The 19,228-nt window shown below is 42.6% G+C and overlaps 1 protein-coding gene across 1 annotated transcript in view; it reads right to left on the bottom strand.

Annotated features, from left to right (window-relative positions):
• Positions 1–19,228, bottom strand: part of MALRD1 (MAM and LDL receptor class A domain containing 1) — a gene marked incomplete at its 3' end in the record, with an annotated part of 701,795 nt that overhangs the window by 571,794 nt on the left and 110,773 nt on the right. Inside the window, exon 13 of the mRNA XM_033932884.1 lies at positions 18,251–18,397. Coding sequence (XP_033788775.1) covers positions 18,251–18,397 — 147 coding nt within the window. The remainder of the gene's footprint in view (positions 1–18,250; positions 18,398–19,228) is intronic.

Genomic DNA, 19,228 nt, shown 5'->3' with positions numbered 1-19,228 from the left:
TTTGTCTGAGTTGAGTTTCAATTTGAAGTCGGTCATCCATAATTCAATATGCTTTAATATGGATGATAGTTGATTCTTTGTCTCCGAAGACAGGGTGGTGAGGGGAATAACTATAGTGATATCAGCATAGATGTAAAATTTAACTTTTAAGCTTTGCAGTAGGTTCCCCAATGAGGCGAGGTAGATGTTGAATAATGTAGGAGAAAGGGGAGAGCCCTGCGGAACTCCGCAAGAGTTTACCCAGCTGCGGGATTGTTTGTTATCGCTATAGACTTGGTAAGATCGTTTGTTCAAAAAACCCTGAAACCATTTTAACACATTGCCTGAAAGACCAATTGTCTCCAAACAGTCAATCAGAATGGCATGGTCGACCAAGTCGAAGGCACTGCTTAAGTCTAATTGCAGAACTAATGCGCTTGTGCCTTGACTGAATAAGTATGAAGGAAATATAGCAATGATGCAATGACTGTTTCTGTGCTAAACCCCGATCGAAAACCTGACTGATTGTCTTGTAGAATGCTAAATTTGTCCAAATACATGACTAAATCCTGGTTGACCAAGCCTTCCATCAGCTTAACGAATAAGGGGGTGCTCGCAATAAATCTGTAATTTGAAGTCAACTGGATAGGTTCCTTAGGATTTTTTTTACGATCGGTGTGATCAGAATCTGGCCTAGATCCTCAGGATATGTACCGGTTAGTAATAGAGAGGAAAGCCAATAGTATAGCTTGGCTTTAAAGGTGACTGGAGCGACTTTCATAATATTTGGAGGACAGCAATCTAATCTACAATAGGAATCAGCGTATTTCATAATTGCTGCCAGGATGGAATGGTAAAAATGTTCCATAACATATCTACCCTGGATTCATCTTTATATTGGGCAGCTGGGTAGTTCAGATGGTTGGTTGTGGCGCCCATTAGTTTGGATCTCAAGTTATTGATTTTGTTGTTAAAAAAATTCGGCCAGAGCATCTGCAGATGGTGGGGGATCTGAATTAGGTGCCTAAATCAGCTAGGTGCACTGATTTAAGCACGTAACTTTAGGCATCTTTTATAAAATCTGAGCTTTAGAGTAAATCATTTAGCACCCCTTGATGAATTCCTTCTAACAACCTCCAAAAAGACCACTAGACCACCAGAGCTGTCAAGGTAGACCCGGGTGAGGTAGCAATTGACAGTGGTAGAAAATGAATAAGCCAAAATTCTACGGAACTCCAGCATGCAGACTAGTAAACATTTAACGCGCAATAAACCCAATATCACCGCAGTTGCAATAAAGCAGCTGTGGATAACAGATGTGGCAATATCAAGAGACAGCTAGAGAACATAACCAGATATCAAGAGTGAAGTTGAGTGGTTGTGTCTTTTGTGGTCCCTGTAGTAACTGGTGCTCTTGTAACAATGTCAAAAGACCTGGAACATCTGAACACAATGCACATTGACAAAATAACCATCTGTCAACTACAGAAATCTGTGCTGCTTGGAACAGCACATATCCTGGATCAATACCTCTGAATATCCGAGGCTCGTGGGAAGGTCTCAATATTTAGCGTGCCAAACCCAGACAAGATCATCTTGCAGACTGTGTGATATTATATTGTTAGACTAATGTTTTTATTCTCTAATCCACTCTGTAGCATCATTCCCTTGCTCTGTGATATCGCCAATATATTTTGGTACCTTTAAAACTGAAGGTCTGTATTGCCATAATCCCTTCTGGGAGAAGGGAAGAAGACAGGGTGAGGATACTTTGAAAAACCTTTGTAGTTTTGCATTACCCACACCTAAAACTAATTCTACTGAAACAGTATCAAAGATGTGCAGAGAATATTCTTTCCTGTAAAATCAGGTGCTTGGGAATGCATTTGAGGATTGTGATAGTATCAAATAATACAATCTTTTGATACAATATTGTTGTTACTAAGCAAGAAAAGCCTGATTTATATCAGCTGGTGTTCAATTTGACCTTCTGGAAGGAATTCAGAATCTCTTTTTCTTGAAATATTATGGCAATACAGTTTTTCATGTTTGCAATTTTAAATAATAATACCCTCAAGATATCTGTGATAGGAAATGTACAAATGGAAAGCAAATCCAAAAGAAAAGGTATCTGAGAAAGAAAAACGAAACAAATTTATTCACATTTCAAATCAGTCTATATCAAAGAAGATCCAAGAGTAGAAAACCTTGGATCAATGGGGTTTTTTGGGGGTTTTTTTTTTGTTTATTTTAACAACCGGAGCCCTCTCTCAGACCTCCATCCCCCCTCCCCTCCAAACCCCCCCAACCAATTTTTGTCCATAAGCACAAACCTTCTTCAGAACTATTAAGATGATTGCAGTCACAGAATCGAGAAAAACTCTTTCATCAAGGGGAACTAACCGATGCAGGACCTGAATATACGCTGCTGGGTCAGACCAGTGGTCCATCATGCTCAGCAGTCCACTCCCGCGGTGGCCCTTAGGTCAAAGACCAGTGCCCTGATTGAGTCTAGCCTTACCTGCGTATGTTCTGGTTCAGCAGGAACTTGTCTAACTTTGTCTTGAATTCCCCTATAACAGCCTCCAGAAGAGTGTTCCAGTCGTCTACCACTCTCTGGGTAAAGAAGAATTTTCTTACGTTTGTACGGAATCTGTCACCTTTTAACTTTAGAGAGTGCCCTCTCGTTCTCCCTACCTACATTGACTTCAAAAACGGTGCCAGCAGTGTGTCAATCACATGTAGGCCAGGGTTTTGCAAACTTATATTGCCAGTGCCTATGTCTAATGAGAATCATATCTACATAGGCATCTAGCAATGCCTAAGGTCATTTCTGGCATAAACCACACCTACTCTGACCTTAGATGCCATTAGGAGCCTCTGTACTGTAGATGCAATTACAGCATCCTTTTTTTTAGGCGCTTACTTTTTTTTATAATGACTTTTTGGAGGGGGATTGTAATTTCTCACATTTTTAACTATGATTAAGCAGCACAAAATGGCGGCTGTGTAATAGATCTGTATATTGGAATACACGTTAGTGCATCTAGTTCTTGAACTTATTGCACACAAATGAAATCATATAGAGACTGTACAACACATGCAGACTTCATGAAAAGCCAAGTGCCTTCAGATTTAGAAAATCAGCCTATGCACAATAGTTCTGATGGTGAAATATAAGTTCAACATATATTGATACTGCAATTAAAAGTACATAGAAACGTCTTAAATTAATTTGTAAATATATTAAATGTTTGCAGAGACATAGTGCCACTTCAAAGGAAAAAAATAAGTTTTCACTTGTTTTGCCAGACACAATACACAAATTGTATTCATTTTGTATCATGTGGCACTTTAAATACAAATTATACAGCACATTTAAAAGAGATTAATTCTCAACAAAAATATATAAAATTTGTAACCTAACCCCCTCTTCTATTAAACTGCGCTAGCAGTTTTTAGCGCAGAGAGTTGTGCTGAATGGCCCGCGCTGCTCCCGACGCTCTTAGGAACCCTATGAGCGTCAGGAGCAGCGCGGGCCATTCAGCACGGCTTCCCACGCTAGAAACTGCTAGTGCAGTTTTATAGAAGAGGGGGTAAATTAATATTGACAGCCATTTAAAAAAAATCAACAAAAACGGTTGGCAACATTAAGTCCTGGAACTGACTTGATAGTTGAAACACATAATGACTTTTTAATTGGTTTTAAATGATGGTTTTAAATTACCCTGACAGTTAATACCAATTAAAACAATTAAGTTATGTGGCATTAGGGCGCCTACCGCCACCTAACTTAAGGTGCCTTTACTGGAATCAGGCGTTAAATCGGTGTATCAAACTGAGAGCCACAGTGAGATTCTGTGTGTGCCACGAGGCACTGGCGAGGAGAAGAAGCACCGCGCTGGCAACGGCCGACTGCCTACAGGACGTGCATCTCATGGTGAGAGGCACGTCCTGTAGACAGCCGGTGCCCATACCTCTCCTCCTCACCGGTGCCTTTCCTCCTCTCGCACCCTCCACTAGCATAGTAATAGCAAGCTCAGGGCCCCCGTCTGGAGGGCCTCCGCACATGTGCAGACATCGACATGATGGTGTCAGAAACGCGTGTGATATCATCATGCTGATGTCCGCCCTATCCAGTCGTGGCCCCGAGTTTAGTGGGCCGTGGCTTCAAACAGGTTTTGCAAGACACTGCCCTAAATGCTAAGATACCCATAGGAACATAAGAACATAAGAAGTTGCCTCCACCGGGTCAGACCAGAGGTCCATCGCTCCCGTGGCGGCCCATCAGGCCTATGACCTGTGAAGTGGTCCCTGACTATTCCTATAACCTACCTCTACTTCTATCTGTACCCCTCAATCCTCTTATCCTTTAGGAATCTATCTAAACCTTCCTTGAACCCCTGTAACATAATGGGCATATTACCATTTAGCACATAACCGTTAGTGCGCAATAAATCAGTTAGTGCCCCTTGATGAATTCCCCTCTAGTTATGCAGGTTCATTGCTAGTCATGATGACCGTAGCCTAAAAAGCTAGCACTAACTGGCATCGCAGACCGTCATCCTTGCTGTTGACAACCAGACTAGACTTGGGCAATTTAAATGTTAAAGCATATGCATTTTACCCCTCCACCCCCCTTTTAACTAAGTTGTGGTAGAGGTTTATAACACGGCCCAGAATGCTAAATGCTCTGACACTGCTCCAATGCTCCTAGGTGGGTCAGGAGAATTGCTAGTATTTGTACACATTGTTATAGAATGTGACAGATCTGCACCTAACTTTTTTTTTTTTAATCATTATTATTAGAAAGGGTTCAACAAGGTAACAGGAACAACACTGATACCAAAAGTGCAAATACAAAAATGCAAATTCAAACAGCAGGTTGAAGACAAGAACTTCACCCCTGTAGAAGTCTAATCTTCTATATGTGAGTCACACAGACCTATACAAGCTCCCAAGGATTAAAATAAATCCTTACACCCAAGATCGGGCACTGATCCCAGCACTAAGGCCTCCTTTTACGACACTGTGATAGCAGTTTCTAGTGCAGGGAGCCGCGCTGAATGGCCCGTGCTGCTTCCGACGCTCACTGAGTTCCTATGAGCATCGGGAGCAACACGCGGGCCGTTCAGCGCAGCTCCCCGCGCTAGAAACTGCTATTGTAGTTTCGTAAAAGAGGGGGTAAGTGTTATTCTATGAACGATGCCCAACTTTAGTTTTTTGTCAGGTACTTGTGACCTGGATTAGCTATGGTGGAAGCAGGATACTGGGCTAGCTGGACCATTGGTCTGATCCAGTATGACTAATCTTATTTTTTTATGTTACGTTCGTATGAGCACTGTTTCCCATATTCTATAAATAGCACCTTAAATTAGACACCTAACAAGTTGAAAACGCCATTTATAAAAAATTTAAAGCATTTTAAAACAAAAAATGTAGGTGCCCTTTAAAAATGATGCCTGAGTAATGGCTACTGAGGTGCTTTACAATGCCTAACACCGCTGTAGGTGTGGCTAACGCTGGACGTGGCATTAGGCATCGTAAAGCGCCTCTATAAGCATGATTCACATGAAAGGTAGGTGCCAGAAATGTAGGCCTTGAAAACCTTGGTCAACATTTCCAGCACCTACTTTTCCTGAAGCCATAATTCTATAAACAGTACCGTCGTTTGATTAATACACAATTGGTGGCCATTTTTAAGGCAGCTGCCTCTGATGCCACCTTTTATACAGTAGAATCCAGGCCTGTTTATAGCGCTCATTTTTTTGGCATCCAAATCTGGCTGTATAACAGATGATATTGAGCACCCAGGAGAAGAATTAAGTCTCCTATTGTGGAGCATTTGAGTCATTTACATCTAAGAACAGAAGTTTTGTTGGTCATACTTTGGAGAGAAATTAGTCATACAGTGACGGATTTGTGGTCTGGGAAATGATTGCCTTCAACAGGGGCAGAAATACAGTATTTTCCCGTTACTTTTAACAAAGGAATAGCGTTACACATTTAGATGGACTGCAACTCATCCAGAAGGTTTAAATCAAGAAGATGAGTGAAATTATCTGGGTTTGTGAAGGTATTTGAAATTTTTGAATGAGAAGATGATGAAATTGAAAGCATCAACATTTTACATTTTTTATATTACAGTATATTCACAATTCTTATAGGAAGAGTTAGTTACATAGTAGCCGATGTCACTATGTAGTGTTGCTGGCATTATTGGTTTTTTGATGGTCACCACTCAGGAGACTGTATAGAAAACTCCCTTGTATTGCCATATTTAAATTGTAACAAATTTAACATTTGAAATTGGCTCTTTGATAGCTTTTTATTGCTATTCCAATATGTTTTCTGCAGATGGATACTGTGTGCATCAATTTTGTATTGCCCTCCTGAAGAAGCCAAGCCATTGGTGAAACTTGGATCCTTGTTGGGGATTAGAAAAAGCAACTAATTTTTCACTGTGTCTGATGACTTCACAATATATATGGATTGAATTTTGAAAATAACTACCGTACACTGCTTCACTTTAAATGTTTTGAATTTATAATATAAAATATACAGTGTGTGATGACTGAGAAGATAGCCGCTGTCCTAAAGTTTTGATGAATAAGACTACCTTTTCTGAGCACACACATTGTAAAAGGGGGGGGGGTATATTTATAATCTGCGAAGCAGAAAGCTATGCTGTCGGTAGTTTCACTACCAGCAGGACCTCCCAAGGCGGACAGATTTCAGTGGAAACGTCAGACTAACGATGCAGCAGATGGGCAGCAGCAGATGGGCAGTGATGGAGATGGAGGATTGCGTTTGATGCGACAGCGGTGACGTTGAATTTATACTGAGCAGAAGAAAGGACTGGCAGTCTACTTCTGTATTCTGCCACGAAAAATTGATGATTTTCATCATGCCGCTAGGACTTGAACACAAGTCAATAGCACCTAGCAAAACATATTTATAATCAGTGGTTAGAATTGTGTAATACCTCAGAAGCCAAAGAAGATTATACAGCAAAGGCAATATTTTCTTTACGAGGTGCTGCTGAAAAGTTCTCAGCCCAACCAACAAAGCTGAGCAATCTCTATCGAGGGCTGTACACTTAGTCCAGTGATTTTCCATTTTTTTTTCGTTCCGTCGAAAAATAGCCCTCAAGGGAGACTGCCCCAACTTTGTTGGTTGGGCTGAGAACTTTTCAGCAGCCCCTTGTCGAATGCCTAGATGTATGTCAGCACATTACTGGAGCCTCTGGAGAAAACAAAATGTGCAGATAACTGTAGTCTTGCCAGTGCCCTGAGTCAAACGTAGTCAAAGGTTTTGGTTTTTTCAAGGGGACTTAAAAAGATGTTTACTTACAAGATGCTCATCTATCTTTTCCCTTAAGAATAGACATTATCGCCTGAAGAGGTAAGACATTATGGAGCCTTTTGCCTTAAGGAATCAATTTGATCTTCTTTCCACCCTTGCCCTTTCAAAGGATTAAAAAAAGTTCTTCTCAACCTATAAATGTCGGTGACTAGCATCTCATTTGTAATGATGCTCATGAAACATATGCAACTGTGCTAATCATCTTCTCTTTACATTCCTCTATCCAGAATGGCAAGGAAAGAAAATTTTATATTTTATTATGAGCGAAATCATAACATAGCTAGCACACGATGACACTGAGGACTCATGTGGCTCTGAAAATGAAAGTCATGAGTAGGACACAGATTATAGTCCCAAGCAAAAAACGGTGCTCTGATGAAAAGATCATTTTCATTCTTTGAAACTGCACACCGATGAAAAGCTTTTACAAGAGGAACATCACATGGCTGCCATGGCAGACAGAAATGGAGGGGGAAAGGGTAAGATGAGAGAATCCTGCAGAGGAGAGAATCGTGCATTCACCGTGGGCCTCATCTGGGGCAGCCTCCTTGGAGCGGCTGGGGCACGGGCAGTGTGTATGGGAGGGAATGCATGGATAGGAGAACATCGCAGGGGAGGAGACATAGGCATCCTGGGACTGTCTGCCAAGTCTCTTCCCTGAAGAAGCCCTTTCTGGAAACGTCAATCGCTCCTCCTAAACTTACTTGCTCCACTTCATCACTGACGCTGAAACCGTGGATTGAAGACAAAGTTTTATTTTATTTTTCTTTCCAGCTTATGATTTATCTTTAATCTTATCTATTGTTTTGCCTTTTGTCTTTGTTTTGTTCTATTTCTTTCATTTAAATTTCTCCAGAATTCTACTGTTCAACGGCTCCCCCTTCTGCTTCTATTCCTTTCTCTCCTCTCTTCTACCTTCCAAAGTATCTAGATCAATGCTGTCTTGTTAAAATGTTTATTTTATTTTTATTTTTCCTCTAACTCTACTTTTCACTTCTCTATTACCCTCCAGGTACTTTAGTTAGATTGTGAGCCTTCGGGACAGTAAGGGAATTTTTCAAGTACCTTTCTTATTTCTAATCTTAATGTATATTTTCTGTAAACCGCTTAGAACCTAACGGATGTAGCGGTATATAAGAAATAAATTACATTACATTACATTACATAAAGTGGAAAGCAACCCTAATTGTTAGAGCAACTAGATGAAAACTAGGGGAGCCCAGCTCAAATCCCACTGTTGCTCTTTGTGACCTGGGGCAAGTCATTCTCAACCCTCCATTGCCTCAGACATAAACTTAGATTGTACGTCCACTGAGGTTAGGGAAATTCCTTCTCTATCTGAAAGTAACTTACCTTGAGCTACAGTTGAAAAAGTCGTGAGCCAAACGGAGCACTAGCAAGACAAACAAATTAAAAACCTGCCATTCTTTCATTCATTCATTCATTCATTCATCACGCGAGACAATCGTGTGCAGGCAAAGCCGGGCCAACAATCGCGTGCAGGACATCAGCGCGCCAGATGTAAACTGAATTTTAAAGTGCTCCGAGGGTTTTTTTTTAAAAATAAGAACTTCTTTAAATGGTTTGTTTTATATATCTTTATTCATTTTTCAGTCTAAAAACAGTGCGTAAAGGAAAACATACAAATAATTTGAAAAACAACACTTACTTCAGTCAATAAATATATAATAAACCATTTTCACCCCCCTTCCCCCATCTTTATTCCAATGTATTCAATAAAATCCTAATATAATATTCCTCTCCAGCCCATCAACCCCCCCCCCTTCCCTGGATGTGCAAACCAAACCGAAAATAGGAAAATAAACCATTTAATTAAAATTGATAAAACTGGTCAATGGACCCCACGTCAGTGTAAACAACTTATTATTACCCATTATTTCAGAATTCATTTTCTCGTATTTATATCACAAGCATAATGAATTTCACCAAAAGATGAGATTTAATCTGTCAAAATTCTTCCAATTTTTAGTAACCATTTGCATGGCTACTCCGGTCTTTATACCAAGTAAACTGCTCTTATGTCTATCTATTGGAGGTATAGGAGATAACAATGTCCCACAGATTACCGCTTCATACGACAGTGGAACCGCAGTCTCCAGAATCAAATTAATATGTCCCCATTTAGATTTCCAAAAGTTGAGTATCAAAGGACAATAGAACAACAGATGATCTAGTGTCCCTCTATAATGGGGGGTTCTCCCACCAAAGGCAGTGCCAACACTACTACATTAAGGGCTCCTTTTACGAAGGCGCGTTAGCGGTTTAACATATGTAATAGCGTGTGCTAAGCTGCCGGTCGTGCTAGCTGCTACCGCCTCCTCTTGAGCGGGCGGTAGTTTTCTGGCTAGCCCGGGGGTTAACGCGTGATTAAAAGTCACGCAATAAAGCCACTAACGCGGCTTCATAAAAGGAGCCCTAAGTGCGGTGGTTCCCTTCCCCCCCCCCCCCACATACACTCCCTCGGTGCGCTTTAGTCTATGAACCATTCTAAATATAGCCAGCTTGAGAGACAGGAATGGAAAGTTGTGACAGAAAGAATCACAAAAAATACAGGACAAATGAAGGGCTCAGGACACTGAGCTAAACCATGTTGGATACACCAGTGGCAGATGATAATTGAAGCATTTCTCTTCTTACAAGTGAGCTGTTATCACTTATGATGGGAGAGCTGAACAGATGCGCCCAATGGCATATTGGAAAGAGGATTGAGGGAAATGCTGCCATAGCCTTTGAATGGAAGAAGATGGACAACACTGAGAGGAAGGTTTATATTGGCCTGCCTGTGTTAAGTGTTTTACTTTCTGGCAGCCATGAAGTTTTGGAGCAGTTATAGTCTGATGCTTAGAGCATTCTTACTTTACAGCCACAATGAGCCTTTTGGGAAATGGAAAAAAAAAAGTTCATCCTTTCATAACACAGCAACGCATAAACATCTCAGAATAAATATGTGAAGGACAATTCTGTAAAGAACACCTAAATTAAGGCACCAAAGGTTCATACTACTATTCATTTCTATAGTGCTACAAGACACTGGGGCTGATTCTGAAAGTGGCACCTGCCGCAGCAGGCGTTTACAAAATGGTCACCTGCCACGTGTCAATCACCGACAGCGCCGCTTTCAGAATCAAAGCTTGACAGGCAGGGCAGGATTAATTCGTCGAGGGCCTCTAGGCACACAAGTACACTGGGCCCCCTGCCCCGCCCCACCCCACCATGCGCCCAGGCGGAAACAGGAAGCTGTGTCAGAGGGAAGCTTTGGGCAAGCAGCCCCGCTTGCACAATTACAGTTCCAATTGCCTCTCTTACTTGCGTTGTTTGCTTGTCTTACTTTCCGTCAAAGGGAGGGGGGGGGGGGCGTTGCCGATCGATGCTGGAGGGGCCCATTGCAGTTTGGAAAAAACAATGTTGATGTCTTCCTTCATCGGGCCCCCCTGACCATTTCAGGCCTTAGGCACGTGCCTACTTGGCCTATTGGTTAATCCTGCCCTGTTGACGGGACTCTAGGCGCCGGAAATGTAGGTCAGGGTTTCACGGACACATCAGAATTGCAGCCAGCAGTGCATAGTGATGCCGATGTCCGGTACTGCCCCTAACCACTTCCCCTTCCGGGCTTCGGTGGTACTATGTGCTGTTAGCTGCCAGGAAGGTAGGCACCGGTAGGGAAGGCCACTTAGCGGTGGCCTTTTTTTGTTTGTTTGTTTTGGTTTTAAATGACATGGTCAATTACTGCTTCATTTATCACCAATTAAAGCAATTAAGTTAGGCAGCGGTAGGAAGCCTACCACATCCTAACTTTCGGCGGCACAACAAGAATCTGGCCCATTATGTGCAGGAAGAAGCAGGGAAGTCTGACTTTTGTGGTAAGCAAATTAATGGAAACATTTTTAAAACAGAGAATGGTCAAGTTTCTGGAATCCTGGAATTCTGGAGGCAACATGGATTCACTAGAGCAGTGGTTCCCAACCCTGTCCTGGAGGAACACCAGGCCAATCAGGTTTTCAGGCTAGCCCTAATGAATATGCATGAGAGAGATTTGCATATGATGGAAGTGATAGGCATGCAAATTTGCTTCATGCATATTCATTAGGGCTAGCCTGAAAACCCAATTGGCCTGGTGTTCCTCCAGGACAGGGTTGGGAACCACTGCTCTGGACTATTCCCTATTGCAGTGGTTCCCAACCCTGTCCTGGAGGAACACCAGGCCAATTGGGTTTTCAGGCTAGCCCTAATGAATATGCATGAAGCAAATTTGCATGCCTATCACTTCCATCATATGCAAATCTCTCTCATGCATATTCATTAGGGCTAGCCTGAAAACACGATTGGCCTGGTGTTCCTCCAGGACAGGGTTGGGAATCATTGCACTAGAGGTAGGTCTTGTCAGACAAATCTGATCAATTTCTTTGACTGGGTGAGGATGTGCACTAGATGTGGTGTATTTAGATTTTAGCCTTTATCTGCCATCGTGTTTCTATGTACTTTCTCGGTTGCTAGTGGACTCATATTCTAAGTTGTGGTTTGTTTTTTTAAAATTGTACCTGGGGCATTAGAGGGTTAAGTAACTTGCCTAGGGTCACATCTCAGTCTGTTGCACTAACCATTAGGCTACTCCTCCACTAGAATACTATCACTTATACATGGAATTGCCGACCTTAACTGGCAAATACATGCATAAGTGCTAGATGTTATTCTGTAAATACAATGCATATGTTGCTTAGCATGCAACTATAAGGAAGTTGAACCTGTAGGTGGAGCATGGGTATGTCTTGTGTGTTCCACCTAGTGATATATGCACCTTACAGAATACAACGTATGCCTGCCTTTAACACGGCATAAGCAGTCATGCCTAAATATCAGTATGCCAAGACCTCTTTGCACTAGTATACTATAACGGGGTAGGCTTGCCTTAATGCTATTATAGGGCTCGACATATGCCCTTTTGTGGCACCTGTATTGTGGTGCAAATTTATAGAATTGCCTCAATAGCCTTTCTATAATCTATGGATTCTTATTGTGCAGCCACTGAAAAAGAATTATGTACCGGGGATACACATTACAGTATATGAGGAACATGTGTGTTTCAAGGGGATTTCTTCCTTCTAGCATTAAATGCATTCAAATATGATGGTGGTGTGTATTTTACTTATTGAGTAGGGGTGCCTATTTCAGAAATGGACCTTGGGAGCCCATGATACAAGAAGAAATGTGATATTTGACAAAATTTTCTACTTTCATAGACGTTGCTAAAAAAAATGGTGCACCACGGGGCACACTGAGGCTTCCTACAGTAATTTAGGGACTTGTATATACTACCCTTGCTTTGTTTGGTTAGCTCAGTTACATTGCCACACACGTGATTAGTGCATGAGCCCTTAGGCCCTGATTCTATAAAGGCCACTTAAAGTTAGGCACTGATATTGGCACCTAACTTAATTGATTATTGGGCTTAATCAATTTAAAATCACCAAAACTTTGCTTAATGACATTTTCTGTGCATATTTCCTACAATCTTGGGGCTGCATAAAATTCAGTGGTAGGCTTCCCACTCCTGTACTAGCTATGAGCAACCAATGAAATACAAATGTGCTTCTCTAAGCAAATGGATAACTTCAGTAGTTTGAGAATATTTTTGTGCTCTGGCTTGGTCCTAGAAGACCCTTGCAGTAGCTCTTGATAAAGTCATTGAATATCTTTTGCAAGAATGAAAATGGCTGCTCCAGAAGAGGCAGAAACACTGCCAGGCAGGACTCATCTGTCCCCATTACTAGCACTGGGGTCAATGATAAGGCTTTCCCTCTAGAAGTTGAATGGAAGGTGATTGGACAGTGGAGGATAATGTAGAAACCTACACTGTGATTAAGTGAACAAGGTAATGTCTAGGCTGGATCTTTTTTCCGCAAGAGGAGGGCCTTCTCTCTGCCTCATAATAGGTATAAAGGTAATAGAGGTGATCCTTTAGGTCTTACAGAGACATTCTTCCACAGTGCTTGCATTCAACGGAAAACTGAGGGAACTAAGGAGGTTGTTGTGCACAAGAAGGTTTGTGCATGCTCAGAACTTTACACGAGGTCTGAACCCTGGGACAGCAGTTCCATCCCAGCGCCAGATGATGATATTACCCACTTGAGTGCCTGAATATGTGCTGCTTGTCAACTGGGAACAACTTGTTGTTGTTGAACTAAATTAATATTTTTGATTACCTTTAGAATTGCACTGCCTCTAGTATGCTAACTGTAAAATCTTTTATAGGGAGTGACCCACTGGCATAGTGGTAGTGCTGTACACTACCATGTAGAAGATCCCTGGTTTTATGATCAAACTGGATCCTTTACACCATGGGCTAGTTATGGTTAACAATGCTAGGGAAGCAGCACCCATAGACTCTGGCGAAGAGGGAGTCATGGTCACCAATAAGATTGATGCCTAATTGTTGTATTTAGAGTTCCCACCCTGATACAGAACTCCAGAAGGAGCATTGGCTCTTCGTTCTATAAATTGGCAGGCACATTTTTGCTCTTAGTGCACAAAATTGTGTGCATAGGTTATAGCATGTTGATAGGGTATAGCATTTTGATAGGCGTGTAATCAAATTTTAAATAAATTATGAAACTATGTAAGTTAATTACATTACATTACATTAGTGACTTCTATTCTGCCTATACCTTGCAGTTCAAGGCGGATTACAAAAGAGCTGACTGGAAATTTCCAATGAAGTTACAATAGTTTTTTGTTTGTTTGTTTTTTTGGATAGTAAGATGACTGTACATTTCTAGGTAATATAACAAATAGATTACAGTTAGGTTACAAATAAGATTACATTACATTTCAGGGTTCTGTATTCTTGGTTGGTGTTTTGAGGAGGAAGAGATTACCTAAGTGAAGGCTTTGGGAGGGGAATTTATCAGGGAGGAGGGGGAAGAGGGGGGTGTTAAGATATCTGGACAAATTTTTTGAAAAGCAGGGTTTTGATTTCTTTTCGAAATGTTTTGAGGTTGCCCGTTGCCGTCAGAAGGTTGGAGATGGAGTGGTTAAGTTTTGCTGCTTGCGTCGCAAGAAGGTTGTCAAACATCTTCTTGCGCTGAGTGCCCTTGAGCGGAGGGAAGGCAAAAGGGGTCAGGGTTCTTCTTTGTCTTGTGGTGAGGATCTGGTTTAAGCGGTTGTTTAGGTAGGAGGGGGCAGAGCCGTTTAATGCTTTGAATAACAGACAGTAGAATTTGAATTGAATTCGTGCTTGTATTGGTAGCCAGTGAGAGTCTAGGAAGGCAGTGGTGATGTGATCATATTTTCTCAGAGAGTAGATCAATCTGAGGGTGGTGTTTTGTATAGTTTGAAGTTGTTTTATCATGTTGGCAGGACAAGGTAGATAGAGGGAATTGCAATAGTCCAGTAGACCTAAGACTAGGGATTGGACAATTAGCCTGAATTACTCTGGGGATTGGACGTGAGCGGTGGTGGTTGAGCTTATGCATGCTCGCCAGTGACCTCAGGCTTTTTCTTTTATCTTCTAATGACTTCTTAGCAAGTTAATGGAGAGTTGGTATGTAAAGTTTTTAAAGTTAATTGGCACATTAGGCATTAATAATAAATTATCCAATACTAATGTTTAAGACCGTTACATTAATGGGTGCTAGAGTAGGTGTCTGTCTGTCTGGGTTTTTTTCTTTGTCTCGCATCAGAGGGAATGTGCAACCGAGATGGAGAGCGGCCTACGGAGTTCTCTACAGCCAGCCGGCGAACCTCTCAACCCGCTGCTTTGAAGAGGAGAGGCAGCAGTGGCAGCGGTTGGTGAGTGAGGGCGGGAGGGTGGAGTCGCCGGCATGTTCCCTGCCTCCATATTCGAAAATGGAATTTGGCACGGACCCAGACACCACAGTCGCAGGGAACACGCCATACTAAGTGTGCATGCGCGCTTAGGGTTTTATTATAGAGGATAATACAGTGTCTTATATACCACAATTTTCTGCAAGGAATCTATGCAATTTACAATAAGATTTAGATCAAGTTCTTGAGTTACATTGTTAGAAGGGACATTGGTTTAGAAGAAAGGGGTGAAGGGTAGGAAAGTGACTATAGTGAAAAAACGTACTTCTTTAGTTTCTTCAGAATTTAAGGTAGTTGATGGGTTGTCTTAAGTGAATTGGCTTGAAGTTAGGGCTTGATTCACTAAGCAAACTGATCGTGTACTGATCGGTTTGCGACCACTTTACTATCAAATTTCCATCCGGCCTGATTCACTTACCTCTCCTGTGATCCGCTTCAAATCCATGCATGCAAATGAGGTGAAATGCATGCAAATTGGACAGCAACCCAATTCACTACACAAAATTTCGGATCCGACTGGGCTGGCTGCTCAACCCAAGAAGCTACTGCTGGAGATCAGTCGAAAACGTCTTTTCGACTCTCCAGCTCCATAGAAGCTCTGCTCTGCCCCATATCTCCTGCCTGCTCGCCCCAATCTTTCAGCCCTGCTTTCTGCCCTGAGCTCCTACTCTCTGCCGCCTTCCCTGCAGTGCGAGCCCGTGGGTTTAAAGTGGTGCTGCACGCCGCAGTGCAGCCTCACTTTAAACCCGCGGGCTCGCACTGCACAGAAGGCGGCAGAGAGCAGGAGAGTGGGGGGCAAGATTGCCTGGAAGGGGGGAGCAGGAGAGCCACTGCACCCAACTGGTCCACCCATGGTCGGGCTGGGCTGGGCCAGCCTGACCCACCTCCCTCCTTCCTCCCGTACCTTTAAAAATGTTGGGAGCAGGAGGGGTGCCCGGTCCCTCCTGCTCCATAGTCCGACTAACCCCCCCAGCCAGGCCGGGCCCGACCTGGCATGGCCTATCCTGACACCAAAGTTGGGAGCAGGAGGGGTGCTCGGTCCCTCCTGCTCCTAGGCCTCTCACCCCCATCCCCGGCCCACCCCTGGTTGGCCCAGGCGGTCGGGCCCGGCCTACCCACCCTGGTACCTTTACAATTGTTGGGAGCAGGAGGGGTGCCCAGTACCTCCTGCTCCTTTGAGGCAGGCTCCCAGCAGGCTCCCATTTTCTGGAGCAGCAGGGGTGCCGATGAAAATCTTCAGGAGGAGGAGGAAAGTCCTCCTCCTCCTGCTCGCCGGCCAGCCGCCGCCCCAATAGCGGCCTTAGGCCCTCCCCTGGCGCATCATATGATGCACGGGGAGAGGCCTAAGGCACTGATTGGTTGATGCGCCTCAGGCTCCTCCCTTTGGAGGGGCTGGGGAACCTCAGTCAATCAGGGACTTCCTTAGGGAAGAGTCTAGGGAAGTCCCTGATTGGCCACTGCAGGGAACAGCGGCAGAGAGCAGAAGAGTCCGGGAGTAGGCAAGAGAGATCTGGGCTGGGCTGAGCCCTGACAGAAGTGACAGGAGGCTGCTTCTCCTGTCACTACTGTCAGGGTGTGCGCATGAGCGCGGATCGCTCTGGCCATGGATAGGGGGCGTGAAGGGGGCGTGCTAACGATCGTCTCCATTTGCATGCTGGCCTTTACTGAATCAGTCGGCCAGCATGCAATAGGAAACGGATTGTGCACGGTTTGGAGGTTTAGTGAATCCTGCCCCTAGTCCCTCCAATTATTGGTGATAGCTGGAGTTAATTGGTGCTACTTGACACTAGTTTGCAGTTATCATGTAACGGTACTTAGTCACTATTCTAGAAACTCAGCATGCAAAATGGTATAGAGTGCAACTGCTAGGGGGGTGTACAGGGGAGGAGCATGGGCAGGTCAAGGGTGTGCTTAGCACACACTAAAATTCAAGAATAGTGTCAGTTATGCTTATATTTCAGCAACCTGTTCAGAACTGCCCTCCTCCTCTTGATGCATAGCTCTTGGCATCATTCTCCTTGCTGCAATAAGCAGACCAAAATACCGTTGGAGGGAAAGTCTATTAAAATAGGTTAAACATCCCTGAGTAACTGTGAATTAGGGTTCATGCCATCAGGATCTCAGCATTGCTTCCAACTGAGCTGGAAGAATCAGGAGAAAAGACGACTAAAGCTCATAATTGATAAAAAATAAAATGTAATTGGGATATAGGCACCTATCTTCTTAGGCGCAATTCTACAAAAGATAGGTGCCTATCACATGGCACCTAGTGATGCCTAACATCAAAGTAGGCGTGTTAGGATGGAGACTTAGGCATCGCTAAAGGCAATTCTCTAAAGGACTTAGGAACCTATAATGTAGACCTGTAAAATCCTGGCCTACATTACAGGTGCCTAGGTTTTAAGTTAGGCACTGCTATGCGTAATTCTATCATGGGCGCCTAAGTGTGATTGACATGCAATAGGTGCCTAACGTTAGGTCTCTCTTTTAGGTGCCCATTACAGAATCTGGCCCAAAATGCCTGAATTAAAATAAACAAAAATCTTTACAAGGAAGCTAGCTTAGACATTTACCTATCTATGCATGTTAAAGTGAACTTAACTTAAAAAAAAATTAGTCACAAAAATGGATTTTTTTTTCTATTCTGTTCTTAGGCTTACAAACCACATGTGACTCAAGGTAGTTTGCATCATATAAGATATAGAAACATAGAAACATGGCCCATCTAGTCTATATCAGTACAATCAATAATGTAATACATACAAAATAATTTAAACAATTCCTAATTTATCTCTACCCATACTCTATTCCTACTAAGGAAGGGTTGGGGTACACATGAAACTACAGAATGTCTCTCAGTTTCATTACAATAAACGTGATTCTTAGAACAGGCAAAAAAATGACAAGACTACCAACTATTTCACAGATTTTATGCAAGACTTTCACATATTCCATTGAAAGGCACAATCAGGCTTCACTTTAAGACTTTCATTTGAAAGGCTCAATCAGGCTTCACTTTAAAACTTCAATGTTATTTGTTTCCATTAAGCTATATAAGACTTACCGTGCTCACTGTGCACTGTATGGTCACTTTTTGGTAGATCAAGTCCACTGGAGTTCCTTCCTGTTGTTCTCTTCCATGAAGAATAATCTGTGTCTAAAGACTGCCACCCACAGAAGCCAGACTCAAAGTCACATGTAATAAAATGTACTGAGAATAAGAAATAAAAACTTAAAAGTGGAAATCATAGAAAGTGAAAGAGAGAAAGAAGTATCTCTTCTGTTATTTCTTCCATATAGCTAAACAAAAATATACCTTAAAATTCAACCATTATCTTGTTTCTAAGGTTCCAAGTTATATGTGGGCAGAGTCTAAGCGGAGTAATTTAGGCACAAACACTTAAACCAGCTCTATGACTTTATGTATATGTAATCTGTTATGCTAGTATTCTATGAAAGTGGACATCTTTCCTTGATAGAATAGCTGCCACATTGGCGCCCTCTAGGTGCATTGTTACGGAACTGCCTTCCACATGTAGGAATTAGCATGCAGTGCTACTGTGGTGGCATGGCATGTGTGGTGGCAGTTGCAGGCTGCGCGGTGCTGGCTCACAGCCTTCCCTCTGACATAGGGCTGCTTATGCAGAAACAGAAAGTTGCATCAGACTCTCATACAACCGATGCACCATCTTGTCCAATTTGTCTGTCTGGACTAGACTGTAAGCTCTTTTGAGCAGGGACTGTCTCTTCTGTGTTTTGATGTACAGTGCTGCGTATGTCTAGTAGTGCTATAGAAATGATTAGTAGTAGTAGAATATCAATGCTGACAGCAAACTGGTTAAAGAATGAACAAGTTTTTTTTGCTGTTGTAACTTTATCTGGCTAATTAATTTGTTAGCAGACAGAATATTGCCACTAACAGGATAACTCCAAAGTTCACCCCAGCTCCATATGCCCCTCCCCCCAGACCCTGCCAGCACTTTGAGGGTCTGTAAGGATCTTTAGCAGTACTGTCTGGTTAGTGCCACGGAATATCCACAGA

Source organism: Geotrypetes seraphini, chromosome 2, assembly GCF_902459505.1.
Source record: "Geotrypetes seraphini chromosome 2, aGeoSer1.1, whole genome shotgun sequence".
NCBI lineage: Eukaryota > Metazoa > Chordata > Amphibia > Gymnophiona > Dermophiidae > Geotrypetes > Geotrypetes seraphini.
The sequence above is the reverse complement of the archived record's forward strand: the minus strand, read 5'-3'. Positions and strand labels throughout refer to the sequence as shown.